Here is a 17,695-nt window from a genome sequence, read left to right as displayed (position 1 = left end):
AACGTGGACAAATATATTGATATCGTGTTTGAAATTGACGCTTTTGAATAACGATAGACGGCAATATTTACCTCTTATTTAAGATGTGGAGACGTGATAGTAGTCCACCCTCCCGCTCTCTCCATTCAGTCAGCGAACGTCACACAGGAAGTGAACCCCAGCGGGTCATAGAAACTTGCGCAGGAGAAGAATGACTTTTATTTGTAGGCTACGGAAACTTTGAGGAACGAAATAAAAACCGGTATTAACCGGTTACCATTATTTTTAATAAGCGTTTCTGTTCCGGAACATAAAAAAATAATAAAGTTTCTGGTTTTGTTTCTGTTCCATGTGAAATAGAAAAAGTTCCCGGTTTTCGTTTTCGTTCCTTGAACCGGTTCAAAGCCCTGAAGAAAATCAAACACTTTCATGAAGGAGCTAACTCGAATGCGAGCAGAAAAAAAAAAAATCCTTAAGCAAACTCTTCCATACTTGCGTCCGACTTTCTGTTTTTGTAAAATAAAATTTTAAATACAATCGTGGAGTTTTCAGGCTGAGCTCCACTCGTCGTATTCTTTAACCACTCATTTCCCCATTCTTGAAGCATTTGCTTCTATTTAACATTTTTCTTGAAAGCGGGGAGACGGTAACGCCTTTTATCTATTTCTCTGTTTGAAGAAGCAAAAACAGTGCAAAAATTAACCATATTGAAGACAGATTAAACCTTGCTTGCATGAGACGGTGTCTGTCTGACCCCAGCTGTAATGATCACGTGATGTCATGCATAAGGGGTCTGTAAACAGTACGCGTACCATATGACAACAGCGGGGGGATATAAACAGGGCTTTCCACAAGCACCGGCTGCCGGCCATACAGCCGACTATACAATTAAGTCCAGCCGGCTACTTTAATGACTGTTATTTTTGTAGCCCACAGGCTCTAAATATTAATTTTCGATTTTAATAAAATTAAATGTTTATCTAACGGACTGACAATGTCAAACTGAACCGCACTCATTTAAGTTGTGATTCGCGCTGCTTGTACCGATAATAACCACAAATTCCCCGCCGACTTCGTTGATCAAGGGAGAGTAACTCATCCGCGGCCCGACATGCGGTGTGTGCGCGCACGCACTCGGCGGAGGCAGTAGTGGGTCGGGGCCGTCGGAGGGAACAGAAGCAGAGATGACGCTTATTTTGTCTCCGGTAAACCAGTCTTCTCTCGTTCAATTACGTGCTGGCATCAAAAGACACCGTTGGTTGTAAATGAAACCAAACTGAGTGGTTGGAGTGTATTTTCATACACAAATGGAGAAATGTTCGCTGAGTGTGTAATTGTGTATCCGCCACTGCAGACCGTTGTCGTTGTTAATTCATAGCATGCTCAGCTGCGTGAATGTGTCATGCACCGAAAATAAGAGATTTACAAGCCAGAAATGCAAGATGTGAGCTTGTATAGCTTATTACTGATTATTTTCGGTGCGCAAATCAGTTTTCATTGGTGCATTAGCGTCTGGCATACATTAATGAATAAAAAAGATGCAATATGTTGTAGTAATAATAATACTAATAATAATAATAGAGCAAGTTTCTGAGAAATTAATATAGGTTGTCTATTATGCAGGCATACTTCGGCTAATAATAATAATAATATGAACGGTTTTTGAATAATGCTCTCCTGCAATAAATAAATGGTCTGTGGAAAATACATTTAATCCTGGGAACTGCATGCACAGGAGTTTTTGTCGTCCCCCCCCCCCCCCCCCACACACACACACACACACACGGCTGGCTACTTATTTGTCATGGCTGGCTAGTATGAGCCTTAGTGGAAAGCCCTGTATAAAATAACTTGTGAAGCAGTAAACGAAACCAAGACTAAGAAAACAGCCAAGACATGATGGCGGATATGTAGTGATGCTTTTAGGAACTGAAATAAAAGATCAAAAAGCCTAATTTTTGTGGTGCTAGTTCGTAATATACTCTCATTCCAACTTGCCTGGTCGGGCATGTCAGGGGCATGTTTCACTTGTCCCGGGCAATCGGGCAGTCCTTAATGTCAAGCCCTGGCTATGCTAACCAGTATAGAGTAAACAGAAAAACCCAGAGGAAGTCATTATTGGACTCTAGGGACTAATAACATGGCTAGGAGACGTTTCTTACATTCATGCCAAAATCAGAGCTCTGGTTATCAATTAATGTCTATAAATAATGTCCTCTTGGTTCCCATATCAACTTTCTAGAAGCTTCTGTTCCCCAATTTTGCGAAACACCTGAAGCGCAATGACGGCGTGTTGTTCAGATCGCGTGTGCAACATGTTTGCTGCAGCCCACAGAGACCTACAGCAAGAAATATTGCCACAACACTCCTTTGTGACTTGGATGACATCACCCATCATGAGGCAAAGCACTCTGGTGCAGTATGCTCCATCCGTTCACTGAAATGATCAGTAGCACAGTGCTGCCATCTAACGGCGTCCTTTAGATAGAATATAATATTTTCCCTGAGGAGCTTAGCTGATAAGCTCCAGCGTTCTCTTTGAAGCCTTTTTTTTTTTTTTTTGTGGTTTACTGAAGGACAGTTGCATAATTTGTTTTAGGAAGGCAAAAAAAAAAAAGTTAAAGAAGCCGATCATTATTCTTCCCACGAGCACCTGGTGTTCTCTGTAAGCTCTTAACAGACGGATATATTCATCATCACAATCCTGCAGGCTCCTTTAGTGTGAGCGCCTGTGAAGTTAGTCAGTTTGCGCTGTTGTGTGGAATGAGTCACTCTCGCTTACTGTGCGTTCTCATTCCTTATTCTGTATCTGCTAATACACCAAGGCTGAAAGCATGGCGCTCTCGAGCGGCTGTCTGTCGGCTCTTTGCACTTAACTCCATGAAGGGAAATATGACCGCTTCAAATAACTTCTATTTATAAACTCTTAAATAAATAAGCATGCTGTCCGATTGTATTTTTTCACAGAAGAGTCGCTGCATTACACCCAAGAGAGATCTCATGCAATAGTAAAAGATTCAGAGAGATGAATTATTCGTCAATCGTTTTTTTTAAGGTCATTTATTTCAGCTCCTGATAAAGAGGAGAAAGAAAGCCTGAGGTTCTTCTCAAGTGAAGGTCTTACTGACAAATAGGAAGTAAACGAGATTCAAGAGGTCACTGCGTATCATTGGCAGCGAAAAATTCATATGGACTTGAATTACGTTTATTCACAGGTCGCGTTCTGCCACTTCAAATACAGTGGTGCTTGAACGTTTGTGAGCCCTTTAGAATTTTCTATGTTTCTGTATAAATATGACCGAAAACATGATCAGATTTTCACACAAGTGCTAAAAGTAGATAAAGAGAACCCAGTTAAACAAACGAAACAAAAATATTCTACTCGGTCGTTTATTTATCGAGGAAAATGATCCAATATTACATATCTGTGAGTGGCAAAAGTATGTGAACGTTTGCTTTCAGTATCTGGTGTGACCCCCTTGTGCAGCAATAACTGCAACTAAACGTTTGCGGTAGCTGTTGATCAGTCCTGCACACCGGCTTGGAGGAATTTTAGCCCATTCCTCCGTACAGAACAGCTTCAACTCTGGGATGTTGGTGGGTTTCCTCACATGAACTGCTCGCTTCAGGTCCTTCCACAACATTTCCATTGGATTAAGGTCAGGACTTTGACTTGGCCATTCCAAAACATTCACTTTATTCTTCTTTAACCATTCTTTGGTAGAATGACTTGTGTGCTTAGGGTCGTTGTCTTGCTGCATGACCCACCTTCTCTTGAGATTCAGTTCATGGACAGATGTCCTGACATTTTCCTTTAGAATTCGCTGGTATAATTCAGAATTCATTGTTCCGTCAATGATGGCAAGCCGTCCTGGCCCAGATGCAGCAAAACAGGCCCAAACCATGATACTACCACCACCATGTTTCACAGATGGGATAAGGTTCTTATGCTGGAATGCAGCGTTTTCCTTTCTCCAAACATAACGCTTCTCATTTAAACCAAAAAGTTCTATTTTGGTCTCATCCATCCACAAAACATTTTCCCCATAGCCTTCTGGCTTGTCCACGTGATCTTTAGCAAACTGCAGACGAGCAGCAATGTTCTTTTTGGAGAGCAGACTCTACGATGAACTCGCACAAGCTAACTGCTAATGTGGCCCAATTAATCGCATTCCTGACAATTCGAAGTGAGCACCCAAACTCGTAAAATTATTAATGTTTAAGCATTAAAAATAAATGAGTGTTTTACCAGCTCCATCTTCTCCCTCATTCATGTTCTGCTGCCGCTTGGCTCCTCTCTCTGACCTTGAGCTAGGTTCATATGACAAGAGCAATTGATTTCTTAGCACGCATTAATAAATAATTACTTTAATGGGATAAAATATACTTTGCTTCATTGATATACCTGGGCATAGCGCCAAGGTGTCACACATGAGTGTGAACCACTGAGTATCCTGATATTTCTGTTTCTTTCTCGTCCACTCCCTCTCCCCCACTCCACTTTATCAGGTCCCAGATGGGCATCCTGGAATTTGGGAATCTTCATCTGTATCCGCTGTGCAGGAATCCACCGGAATCTTGGCGTTCACATATCCCGGGTCAAATCTGTTAACCTGGACCAATGGACACAGGAGCAAATTCAGGTGTGTTTGGCTTTAATTGGGGATGGCCATATTATGAAGCCATAAAGATTCTTAATTTGTCTGAAGTTATATTTCACAAATTGAAGGACTATCAGACGAGCTTGAAAGTTAGCTTGGTGAAATCTGTTGGCACCGTGTGTGAATGATTTTGTCTCTGTTTAGTGTATGCAGGAGATGGGGAATGCCAAGGCACGGCGCCTCTACGAGGCCTTTTTACCCGAGTGCTTCCAGCGTCCAGAGACAGACCAGTATGGGTTTTTGTTTTTTTAAATAAATAACCCTCTTTGGTGTTTCACTCACTTTGTTTGACAATACCCACTTTCTTTAACGCTCTTGTTAAGATCTGCTGAGATCTTCATCCGGGACAAGTACGAAAAAAAGAAATATATGGACAAGTGCATTGACATCCAAACATTCCGAGTAAGTGTGGCCTCATCATTCGTATGAGGAACCATGTTTCTAGCTTGTAGTCATATTAATTATTTAAACCTGTCTTTTGTCACTTCCAGAAAGAGAAGAGTGAGACAGTAACAAAAGAGCCACCTGTTGTTTTCGAGAAGATGAAGCCGGTTAGTCATGTTTGGTGATACGAGCCGAGCATCACATTTCATTTCAGAGAGGATAATTATTATTATTATTTTTTTTGGTGTTACAGAAGAAAGAGGAGCCTCAGCAATACAAGAGTAGTCCAAAGAAGCAGTCTCAGTCAGTAAATGACCTTTTAGGACTAGGTAACCTTCTGACATTCTTAATTAATATACAGTGGTGCTTGAAAATTTGTGAACCCTTTAGAATTTTCTATAGTTCTGCATAAATATGACCGAAAACATGATCAGATTTTCACACAAGTCCTAAAAGTAGATAAAGAGAACCCAGTTAAACACATGAGACAAAAATATTATACTTGGTCATTTATTTATTGAGGAAAATGATCCAATATTACATATCTGTGAGTGGCAAAAGTATGTGACCCTTTGCTTTCAGTATCTGGTGTGACCCCCTTGTACAGCAATAACTGCAACTAAACGTTTGCTATAGCTGTTGATCAGTCCTGCACACCGGCTTGGAGGAATTTTAGCCCATTCCTCCGTACAGAACAGCTTCTGCTCTGGGATATTGGTGGGTTTCCGCACATGAACTGCTCACTTCAGGTCCTTCCACAACATTTCCATTGGATTAAGGTCAGGACTTTGACTTGGCCATTCCAAAACATTAACTTTATTCTTCTTTAACCATTCTTTGGTAGAACAACTTGTGTGCTTAGGGTCGTTGTCTTGCTGCATGACCGACCTTCTCTTGAGATTCAGTTCATGGACAGATGTCCTGACATTTTCCTTTAGAATTCGCTGGTATAATTCAGAATTCATTGTTCCATCAATGATGGCAAGCCGTCCTGGCCCAGATGCAGCAAAACAGGCCCAAACCATGATACTACCACCACCATGTTTCACAGATGGGATAAGGTTCTTATGCTGGAATGCAGTGATTTTCCTTTCTCCAAACATAATGCTTCTCATTTAAACCAAAACGTTCTATTTTGGTCTCATCTGTCCATAAAACATTTTTTCTAATAGCCTTCTGGCTTGTCCACGTGATCTTGAGCAAACTGCAGACGAGCAGCAATGCTCTTTTTAGAGAGCAGTAGCTTTCTCCTTGCAACCCTGCCATGCACACCATTGTTGTTCAGTGTTCTCCTGATGGTGGACTTATGAACATTAACATTAGCCAATGTGAGAGGGGCCTTCAGTTGCTTAGAAGTTACCCTGGGGTCCTTTGTGACCTCGCCGACTATTACACACCTTGCTCTTGGAGTGATCCTTGTTGGTCGACCACTCCTGGGGAGGGTAACAATGGTCTTGAATTTCCTCCATTTGTACACAATCTGTCTGACCGTGGATTGGTGGAGTCCAAACTCTTTACAGATGGTTTTGTAACCTTTTCCAGCCTGATGAGCATCAACAACGCTTTTTCTGAGGTCCTCAGAAATCTCCTTTGTTCGTGCCATGATACACTTCCACAAACATGTGTTGTGAAGCTCAGACTTTGATAGATCCCTGTTCTTTAAATAAAACAGGGTGCCCACTCACACCTGATTGTCATCCCATTGATTGAAAACACCTGACTCTAATTTCACCTTCAAATTAACTGCTAATCCTAGACGTTCACATACTTTTGCCACTCACAGATATGTAATATTGGATTATTTTCCTCAATAAATAAATGACCAAGTATAATATTTTTGTCTCATTTGTTTAACTGGGTTCTCTTTATCTACTTTGAGGACTTGTGTGAAAATCTGATTGTTTTAGGCCATATTTATGCAGAAATATAGAAAATTCTAAAGGGTTCACAAACTTTCATGCACCATACATCATGCAGTACCAGCCAAAAGTTTATGCACCCCTACTCTTTCATTATTTTTTCTGTATTTGGACTATTTTCTACATTGTAGAACAATACTGAAGGCATCAAAACTATGAAATAACATATGGAATTATGTGGTCAACAAAAGCATGTTTAAAAATAATATGCTTCATATTTTAGATTGTTCAAAATAGCCGGCGTCTACCTCGATGCTTTGCACGCTATTGCCGTTGTCTTAAACAGTTTCATGAGGTAATCACCTGGAATGCTTTTTCAATTAACAGGTGCCTCGTCAAAAGTTAATTGGTTGAATTTCTTGCCTTCTTAATGCATTTGAGATCAAACGGTAACGAATAAAAATACAGTAAATAGCCGTATTCCACAACTGTTGTAATCCATGTTATGTCAAGAACCGCTCAACTAAGTAAAGAGAAATGACATCTGTCATTTACTTTAAGACACAAAGTGACTTTTAGTTCATAAAAATAAAGAAAAATTAGGTGTGTCCAAACTTTTGACTGGTACTTTATGATGCCACAAAAAGCAACGTTAGTACAACTTAAACCTTTTGTATATTTTACAGATGCTCCTGTTGCATCGGCGCCTGTAGCCAATGGCAGTGCCAGTCCTGAGCAAAGTCTTGCCCTGGATCTGTTCAGCTCCCTGCCTACAGCCACCTCACATTCAGCCAGAAGCACAGTAAGACTTCTGCTTAACTCTAAAATGGTTGTACTGTTAAGAGATTTTCAGTCATGCAGGTTATTTTGAAATGTAATAGCCAGTAAAACAACTTGTGTCCTAACTAGGGATGCATCAGTAGCAGTACCGTGCTCATTTGCTCATGCTTGTAAGAAATGCTTCATTAAGGTCAGGACTCTATAGTGGCCAATTCATGTCTGAAAATTATTCCTCATGCTCCCTGAACCACTTGTTCTCTATTTCAGCCTGATGAACCCTGACGTTGTTATGGAATATGCTCGTGCCATCAGGGAAGGGGGAAAAAAAATCTACTTGGTCTTTCAGTACACTCAGCTGACTTTCATTTTAAGGCCACATAACGTTGCTGAGCCTCGACCTGACCAACTGAAGTAACCCCAAAATCATAACACTGCCTCCAGAGGCTTGTACAGTGGACACCTATGCATGATGGATGCATAGCTTCATCTCATCTCATCTCATTATCTCTAGCCGCTTTATCCTTCTACAGGGTCGCAGGCAAGCTGGAGCCTATCCCAGCTGACTACGGGCGAAAGGCGGGGTACACCCTGGACAAGTTGCCAGGTCATCACAGGGCTGACACATAGACACAGACAACCATTCACACTCACATTCACACCTACGGTCAATTTAGTCACCAGTTAACCTAACCTGCATGTCTTTGGACTGTGGGGGAAACCGGAGCACCCGGAGGAAACCCACGCGGACACGGGGAGAACATGCAAACTCCACACAGAAAGGCCCCGTCGGCCACGGGGCTCGAACCCGGACCTTCTTGATGTGAGACGACTGCGCTAACCACTACACCACCGTGCCGCCCCTGTTGAATATCCAGATAATTATGTTGGAAGTTGCATATTTGTGCAAGATTTTTGATATTGAGACCATGAAGTCAAGTAATACGCCATGAAATGTTCCAAATAGGGTATAAAATGCTCACGTCCATATTGGCTCCTGCCCCTCTCGACAATGTGTTCGTTATTCGAAATAGTGCGTCTTAGACGCGGGCGCGCCAACAATCTGAGTCTCTGACATCTTTTCTATGACCACGGCTTACAGCTTCTGGTTGTTTTAATGAGACATGAGAAGCTACTCACTGTATTTAGTTAGGGTTAAAAGAATTGTTGCCAGCTGAAACACGTCAATCACTGCAGTAACTGTCCAATCAAAGGCTCTTAAGTATTTGCTTATTTAAATCTAAACAGCAACCTTTTTTTTGGCCAGGAAGTGTATGTGATCATAAGTCTTGGATACGACAAGAAATGACAGCGATCTGGACTTATTAATGACGATCATTAGTGGTAATCAAATCAAAATGACTGCAAACTGTGAACATATCAGCAGGAAGAATTTCATTGCTGTCATTAAGCAGCAGCAGCCAACATTGCAGCAAATGGCGCTTATATGAAGGAGGGAAAAATGTTTACATACAACGCAAGGTGAATGAAAATAAGCAGCTATTACCCAGTGTGGTGTTCTTAAGTCACCCACAAAGATGTCATCGGCTTTAAATGAATTTTGAGCCCAGAGAGAACTGTTAGGTTTGTTTATATTAGACGTGCGATATTAAGGTTATTCATTATGTATTATTAGCGGTGTTAATTATGGGCAAGTTTGTGCAAATGTAAATTTTTACCATGAAAAATGAAATTGTAAGCAGAATGGGGGAGAAAAATAATCCCTTGTGCCCACTAAGGTAACTGCCCTCATTGATTCAGGCCTCTAATGTTATGTATAATGTTTTTGGTAAAAGATCTTTAAAGCAGCTGTAGGTAACATTTATGGGAAAATACTACTGCGAGCTATTCATGGAAAATCATTTTGTAATGTGTGCAGCATCCGTATACGTTCAAGGAGGATTGTCCCAAACGTCACGCTACCATACTAACAGATTTATTACTATTTAGACATTTAATGTGTGTTAATTATCTGCTGCTATTACCTTAACAGCAGCATTATAAGAGCGAAAGAAAATTTCTGCACATTACCAGGACTGTCCAGGGATGAGAATTTTCCGCGGATCTGCGGAGTTCCGAGTTTTTCCCGCTGAAAATGTCATTTTTGTGAAACGTGTAAATCCGTTGAGAAAATTTCGGGGGGGGGGGCCGCGAGGCTTGTGGTGGCACAAGCAGGCAGGGTCGACCGCCCGCCAGCACCTTTCAGCAACGCTCATCGCAAAATTAGTTGCAGCTATAATAACGGAAATAGTCATTGCTTTCTTCAATATTTATGCTAACGACAATTTTCCGGTAACGTTTTGGCGCTAGTTTCATCTCACTTCTACAATTCGCGGAGAAACAAGCTATACGTACACGGTTTTGATCACTTCTTAAGTTCTAGTTATTTTGGTTAGTTTTCAAAGTTACTTTGCCAATATGGCGAAAGTTTTGGACCGCAAAAATGAGGATCGTGCTAGGGAAATCGATAAATCGAACGGGATAAAGAACTGTTTCCGATGGGCATGGCTCGATAGTAGCATTACCGTGCAGATAGGGACACAAACTGTGACGACGTGCCTGACGGAACATATCCGAAAAGTGGCCGTGCCGGGAAAGGTTCTGTGTATTCTGTGCTCAGATATGATCAATTATGGAAACAGAGGAGCTAGAAACATCCAGGAGCACATCAAAACAAAAAAGCACAAAGGTACGTTTTACTTAAATTGTCAAAGATAGAGTCAGGAGGAATCTAAAATATCGTTACGGTTACCTCCATTATCGCTCACAATATAAAATTATATCTGTAGGGATTTGTTATCTTAGTTTATAAACGTTTTAAACCATCTTTGATTTTGAAAACATCTCGATCGTAAAATACCAAATAATAGCCGAGTTCCAATTAACCGCCGAGTTCCCTTTAACGGCCGGGTGTACGCGTGTGTTGTGACAAATAAAGGCCGGTTCCGAATACTCGCCGGGGTCTAAAAAAAAAAGCGTCCGAACGTTCTATCTAGAATCTTGAGGCCCAGCACTTTTCTGGTTTTCTGGTGTTTAAACGATTTTGCATTGCATAGTTTTCTACCGAAACAATATGAATGAATGAATGAATGAATGAAAAATGAAATTATTTCTATAATAGCTACTGTTTACAACATTTTGTTACGCAGGGGTGATAGCGTTCCGGCGCGCCGTGGCTGGGGAAAAAAAAAAATCTAGTTCGCCCATTGTCCTGTGTCATTCTGAGATGCGCAGATAGACAGTAAAGGGAATTCGGAATTCCCTTTACTGTCTATCTGCGCATCTCAGAATGACACGTAACTTACACGTAACTTACGTGATAATAAACATGCCATTTCAATGTTATAATCTTGGTCTACCGTAATATTTCTTGAGGAATGCAACTCCGTAACTTTTGACAGATGTCTTAGCCAATTACGTTTGACATGGGTGTGTGGGATATCACTTACGTCATCGAATGAGGAATACCCCTTTGGGTATACCCAACGAAAGCCAGCGTGTGTGGTGACATTGAGGACTGCGGGTTTCCAAGGTTGGACTGCTGCTTCTGTTAAACGACCTAAATTGCCGAATGCATGCGTCAAAGCACACACTGAGTTTTATTAAAGACCTTATACCATTTCACTTGCCCTTACCCATTCGGATCTGGAAGACGCTTTACAAAAAAGGTGAGAGCGTTCTAACATGCATTTCAGTCTGCTCGCAGCCAATCTAATCCAAGGGGCCTTTTCAACAAGTAATCTGTCGTGCAAGTTGGGCAGAAGCACGCGTCAGGCAGGCAACATGTTGGCCTACAAGTCAGTAACCTATTTACCTAACTTTCATCCGAACTTTAAGTTTTCTACGGGGTCGAGCCACCGTACCAACTCACTCGGGGAATAGGCTCATATCGGCCAAATAGGGAGACGTCTTGGAGAGAAACGTGAGAATGCAAGATGACAGTATGTAGCCACTGCAGGTCACTTATTTTTCAGCATAAGAAAAAACCCTTTGGTTTGACACTTCGCACCCTAATTATGTTGCTTCAACGTCGCGCCCTCCGTGCAATTTCAGATTGACAGACATCGCGAAGCGCAAAGGGTGGAGGCTGCATGGGTGAGGGTGATAGCAAGTGACCATAACTTTGCAGAGTAATTAAATCACAGTGCTGCGCACAGACAATGGTGTGGTTTCTTGATTATTTTGTAAAGCATGCACTTAACTAGTCATTAACAGGAAAAGGTGTGTGATTTATCCTTTATCCACCCCGACTGTGCCATGCGAAGATGCATTCTGCGCGTCTTCAAAATTCCCCGAAGTCGGCACCGTGCTATCTGTAATCTAACTCTAAACAAACTGTAAGTTATACTGGTTAAAAGTAGGCCTATCTGAGAATGATTTTTTCCCCGTTTTGAGGTAGATTTTGGGGAAGGTGTTTGTGAAGAAGGAATTAATCGCCTGTTCCAAATAGCCGCCTAGTCTCTAATACGCGCCGGGTCTCTTACGTGATTGAGACAAATAATAGCCCGGGCTATTATTTGGTATTTTACGGTAAATATATATATTTATATATTAGTGCTGTCAAGCGATTTAATGTTGCGACTGTCATAGTTAACTCGCGATTAATCGCAATTTAATCGCACATTTTTGTCACATGAAAAACCATTGTAATTCTCTTATCAGCATAAAGTGAATGGGCTTACTTTGTACCAATGTTTTTTTTTTTGTTTGGTTGTTTTTTTTTTTATTTTTTTTTATTCCAGAGCATAACGTCTTGTCACAGCCACTGACATCCATAACTTCCATATTAGATGAGAAAACCAAGGGATGAAAAATAAAGTGCATATCACTGTGAAAATAAAAGTTTTATTTTACTCTTTATTAGTTTCTTTTGAAGAGAAGTATTTGCCATAAAAGGAGAAAAAAACAGATAACAAAAATAAAAACATTCATCATACGTTCAAAAACGTTCATCATAGTGTGGCACTGTATTATCTAATTCTCACTGCTTATAACTCTACACCCCCCCGGTGGAGATGAGCTGGGAAACTGAAGACTGAAGGAACAGTATTGAAAGTATTTTTCCAGTCTCACCTGTGAAAGGTAATCCCATGTGATCTCGTTTGGACGGTAAACCTGTTGGTACAGTTAAACGCAGCACATGAATGAGGCATCTTTATTCTCGGCTACCAGAGACGGTTGAAGAATCTCCACTTTGCCCCATCCAATATGGCGGCGAGGATGTTTATATGTCTATGCCTTTCTCCATCACTCACACGTACTCTTATTGAAGCAGCGCACGACAAGCCTCAACAGGAACTACAGGTGACTCGCAGGGCCAAATTAGAATTTGCGTTAACGGCACTATTTTTTTTTAATCGCGTTAAATTGCGATCGCGTTAACGCGTTATCGCATTAACTTTGACAGCACTTTTATTTATATATATATATATATATATATATATATATATATATATATATATATATATATATACACACTGTATTAGTGCTGTCAAAAATGTCGCGTTATTAACGCGTTAACTTGACTCAATTTTAACGGCGATAATTTTTTTTATCGCAAGATTAACGCTCTGTGACATGTAGGTTTTTCATAAGCTTTTGAAACTGCCAGGAACTTGGAACAGCGACTTTGCTTAGAAAACCGATAGCAGCTAGACTGTAATGCCACGCCCCGCACAGCCAGAGTCCTCTGCCCTCCTCCCCCAAAGAACCAGCGCGGGCAGGGCGCGCTAGTAGAGATGGGATTTATGGCTCTTTGATGGGATCCGCATCTTTGTGATCCGTTCTTTGAAAAGAGCCGTTCAAAAGACTGGCTAATTTGGCTCTTTTTAAATATTTATTCAGTTTTAAGAAGACAGCGTCTAAAGAAGCCAGATCCCTCTGAACTGTAAACTCAATGCTATCCCAGAAATCCTTCCTGTAATATGCCAATTTGGCCGCCTCTGATTGGACAGCGCGACGCATCAACAGGCAGAAAGGGTAAAAGTACAAAATGTGTTAAGTGAGCTGAAACAGTAAAGATCAGATTCAATGCAATATTTATCAACGAACAACTTAAAGTTAATATAATAGTGTACTTTATATTATAATCAAGCATGTCAAGCCTACCGTCACTGTGTAACCTGTCTCTCTGGTTAGAGTTGTAGACACTCAAGCAGTAGATCACTTCACTCATGGTTCTCTTGCTAGCTCCGCCCCGGTGCTCGGCTTAGGTTTCACTTTGCAGTGGGTGTGTCAAGACGTGTTATGCTTTGCAATAAAAAAAAAAAAACATTGGTACAAAGCAAGCCCATTCACTTTTTTATGCTGATAAGAGAATTACAATGGTTTTTTTTATGTGACAAAAATGTGCGATTAAATTGCGATTAATTGAGTTAACTATGACAGTCGCGACATTAATCGCGATTAAATATTTTAATCGCTTGACAGCACTTTTATTTATTTATTTATATATATATATATATATATATATATGTGTGTGTGTATGTGGGAAAGTTGGCAGACATTTCAGAGTTTTTTTTTTAAATGTCCCATTCTCATCCCTGAGCAGCAAAAAGATGTTAGGATGACTGTCTCTATGAGAGAGCAAAATTTCTAAAATGTGTGTCGAAGAGGATGCAGTTTCATTGGGATGATGATGATCTTGTCCCACCATAGCCTGGCTCCAGTTCTGCGTCCAACTCTATGCCTAAAGGCCGAGCGGCAGCGTCGGTACCGGAGAACCTGAGCCTCTTCCTGGACCCGCCCACCAAAAACGAAGAAAGCAGCAAAAAGATGTCCAAAGACTCCATCATGTCGCTGTACAGCAGTGTAACACCTCAGACCAACATGACCGCTGGTGGTATGAAATGATTCAGAATTACAGTTAGGATGACTTCAACAGCCAAAACGCACCCACTCAGTTTTAATCTTGAAAGCATTTTGCTTGTCATCCTCATCACTTTTTAGTACCACTACCTGTCGTGGTTGCATAATTTCTAAATAAAACATTTCTCATCAATATATTTGATGCAGTACTGTAGTATAACCTGTGTGTGAAGTTGATATGATAGATGAACCTTTCTGTTAGGAGACATTCATGTCACATTTTATAGATGAATTTAATTTCTGTGAAATTTGAGGCGCTCCTAGACGAATGTGGATGAATCCATTCATATCTGTGAAGAGTAACGCATGTTTAAGTCTTTACACCAAACCCCTAATGCATTATTGTGATGAATGTTGTGTGCTGTTTGCAGCTGGCATGTACATGGGGGCAGCTCAAATGGGATATGCCCCTGTGCCTGGCTATGGAAGCTACCAGGCTATGGCCACACAGCAAGGAATGATGGGAACCATGATGGCCCCTCAGGTGAACATGCTGGGGCAGCCAGGTGTTATGGCACCAACAGGAGTGGCCACTCCAGCTCCGTATATGGCGGGAGTGCAAGGGGGCATGATGGGAGTGCACGGGGGCGTGATGGGAGGCATCGGGGCGCTGCCACAGCAGGCGTACACAGTGCAGCAGCCTCAGCAGCTACAGTGGGACGTCTCCCAGGTGAGAACTATTTGCTAAGATCGGTTTATATAGCGGACATGTACGGAGCCCTGCTTAAGCAGCATGACGTTTATTAACTTGACGCTATTTTACAAGGCACCATGAAAAATTTTTTTAAAATCATAGTAACAGTTGAGTTGTCAGTATTGGAGACCCTAGAAACTCTTATGTATTTTATCATAGCAGTGTTTCCCCTACTATTATATTGGGGGTGTCTGTCCTGTCCCCCCACACACACTTTAAAGTGCATATCACGGGTAAATTCAGGAGCAAGATCAATGCAATTCTCCTATTTTACATTAAACTTTGGTCAAATATCTGTCACATTCTGCATTCTCTGCATTTTTTTTTTTTTTTTTACCTTGCACAATACCAGAAAAATTCTGGGTGGTAGAAAAGGGCAACTGGACTTGCTTGAAGATTCTTGAAAACGTTTCACCTCTCGTCTGAAAGGCTTCCTGAGTTCTGCCTGACTAATAGGGAGTATCAGATATTTATCCTCTCCTGGATCAGAATCAGAATTCTGATGACAAGTTCATCTAAGGTGTCGTTGAGGCATCATGTTGGTGTGGGTCACTGGAGGCTGGGTGTGAACGGCGAGTCATTAGGGTGATCAAAGGATTGCCCGTTAGGGTGATCAATGGAAAGCTGACTCTCTCTGTCCTCCTGTGAGTCACCGAAAACAGCTGGGTCCTGGCGTACTACACCCAGCCGTCTGGGAAGAGTGTCCAAGCCCATGTTTACATTAGACCGTATCAGCGGATCATCAGATTAACGTTTTTAAAACGATTAGTGTGCACACAGCAACCAATACACGGATACGCTCGGCTCCGCAGGCATCCTGCGCTCCAAATCACTCCGCCCTGAACAGCGAGTGCCCTCTGGAGGGTGCGCACTCCGGCCCTGCGCAGCTCACACGAGTGAAGTGCACAAGCAGTGATTCGGGACTGAGCCGCTGTGTGTGTGATCCCAGCGCATATCACTTACCACTTGCAAGTGGAAGGATGGCAAGCCTAAAGACAATCATAACTACACAATGGGCAGTATTTGCATCAGTATTTGCAGTATTTTCATACTTTTATACCGTATTTTCTGGACTATAAGCCGCTACTTTTTTCCTAGGTTTTGAACCATGCGGCTTATACAAAGGTGCGGCTATTCTGTGGATTTTTCTTCCACCGCTAGGGGCGCTCTAACCGGAAGTAGAATCAAAAATAAGATAGACGAAAAATCAATGCAAAGAAGAATTAGCAGATCTTTAGCAGATAGAACACGCACGACAAATTACTAACTGGTAATTATTTTCAAATCCAGCGAAGATGATTAAAGTGACTTGTGGTTTCAAACACAGGAGAAATGAAGGTAAATAAATACCGGTTATTTTCTCTTGGTTCTGTTCCGTTTTAATCAGCAAAGTTGCTGCCGTGTTAAAAGGCACTGTTCGGAAAGAATCTGTTCAGGTACATACATGTACATTTACAGTACAAAATCGTTCTGTACATGCAGTAAATATCTAATTTTTCAACATGGATATCTGCGGCTTATAGCCCGGTGCGGCTTGTATATCTTTTTTTTAATTTATTTTTTTAAAATAGAGCGGATGCGGCTTATATACAGGTGCGCTCTATAGTCCAGAAAATACGGTACTCTTTAATGAAAGGTGATACAAGGCGGAAGTCCGCGCCGTTTTTCAGCAGTCGCGTCACATGACCAACGCCAGCAAATCAGGAAGGTGGAGGTCACAGTGACGTTGTCCAATGAGACGCCAGCTAGAGCTCAGCACAGCGTATCCGCGTATTCTGAATGTTTACACAGCACCGGAGCTGACACGATCTGGATTGAATACGTGGACCCTGGCGGATTCCCGTTTCCCGGCGTTTCCAGGCGGTTTAATGTAAACGGACAGTGCATCCGCGAAGAAAACGAGACAGATACGGTCTAATGTAAACGTAGCCCAAGACCGCATTGTAGATGGTTGATAAATGATGTCTTAGACCCCCACCTCTGTTAAGTGATGGCCGTTCCAGGTTGACAAAAATGGCTTCTTTAACTCCTCGCTCATACCAACGATCCTCTCTGGACTCGTATATTGGGGAAACAAAACAACCGCTATACAGGCGCTTGGCTCAACACAGGAGAGCCAGCTCCTCAGGCCAGGACTCGGCTGTCTACATTCATCTTAACAACAAAGGACACTCATTTCAGGATTGCAACGTACGCATTTTAGCCAGAGAGGATCGTTGGTATGAGCGAGGAGTTAAAGAAGCCATTTTTGTCAACCTGGAACGGCCATCACTGAACAGAGGTGGGGGTCTAAGACATCATTTGTCAACCATCTACAATGCGGTCTTGGACACTCTTCCCAGACGGCTGGGTGTACGCCAGGACCCAGCTGTTTTCGGTGACTCACAGGAGGACAGAGAGAGGCTACATCCACACGGCAACGAGATTTTATTAAAAAAAATATCGCGTCCACATGGGCAACGGATCAGTAAAAT

General features: G+C 41.7%; 1 protein-coding gene across 1 annotated transcript in view; it reads left to right on the top strand.

Moving 5' to 3' along the window:
* The window catches only part of smap2 (small ArfGAP2), a 69,847-nt gene that overhangs the window by 39,946 nt on the left and 12,206 nt on the right, over positions 1 to 17,695 (top strand). The window contains exons 2-9 of the mRNA XM_060904729.1: positions 4,489 to 4,622; positions 4,785 to 4,870; positions 4,964 to 5,042; positions 5,132 to 5,191; positions 5,278 to 5,353; positions 7,570 to 7,685; positions 14,318 to 14,501; positions 14,899 to 15,197. Coding sequence (XP_060760712.1) covers positions 4,489 to 4,622; positions 4,785 to 4,870; positions 4,964 to 5,042; positions 5,132 to 5,191; positions 5,278 to 5,353; positions 7,570 to 7,685; positions 14,318 to 14,501; positions 14,899 to 15,197 — 1,034 coding nt within the window. The remainder of the gene's footprint in view (positions 1 to 4,488; positions 4,623 to 4,784; positions 4,871 to 4,963; positions 5,043 to 5,131; positions 5,192 to 5,277; positions 5,354 to 7,569; positions 7,686 to 14,317; positions 14,502 to 14,898; positions 15,198 to 17,695) is intronic.

The sequence above is a fragment of the Neoarius graeffei genome, chromosome 22 (genome assembly GCF_027579695.1).
Source record: "Neoarius graeffei isolate fNeoGra1 chromosome 22, fNeoGra1.pri, whole genome shotgun sequence".
Lineage (NCBI taxonomy): Eukaryota > Metazoa > Chordata > Actinopteri > Siluriformes > Ariidae > Neoarius > Neoarius graeffei.
The sequence above is the reverse complement of the archived record's forward strand: the minus strand, read 5'-3'. Positions and strand labels throughout refer to the sequence as shown.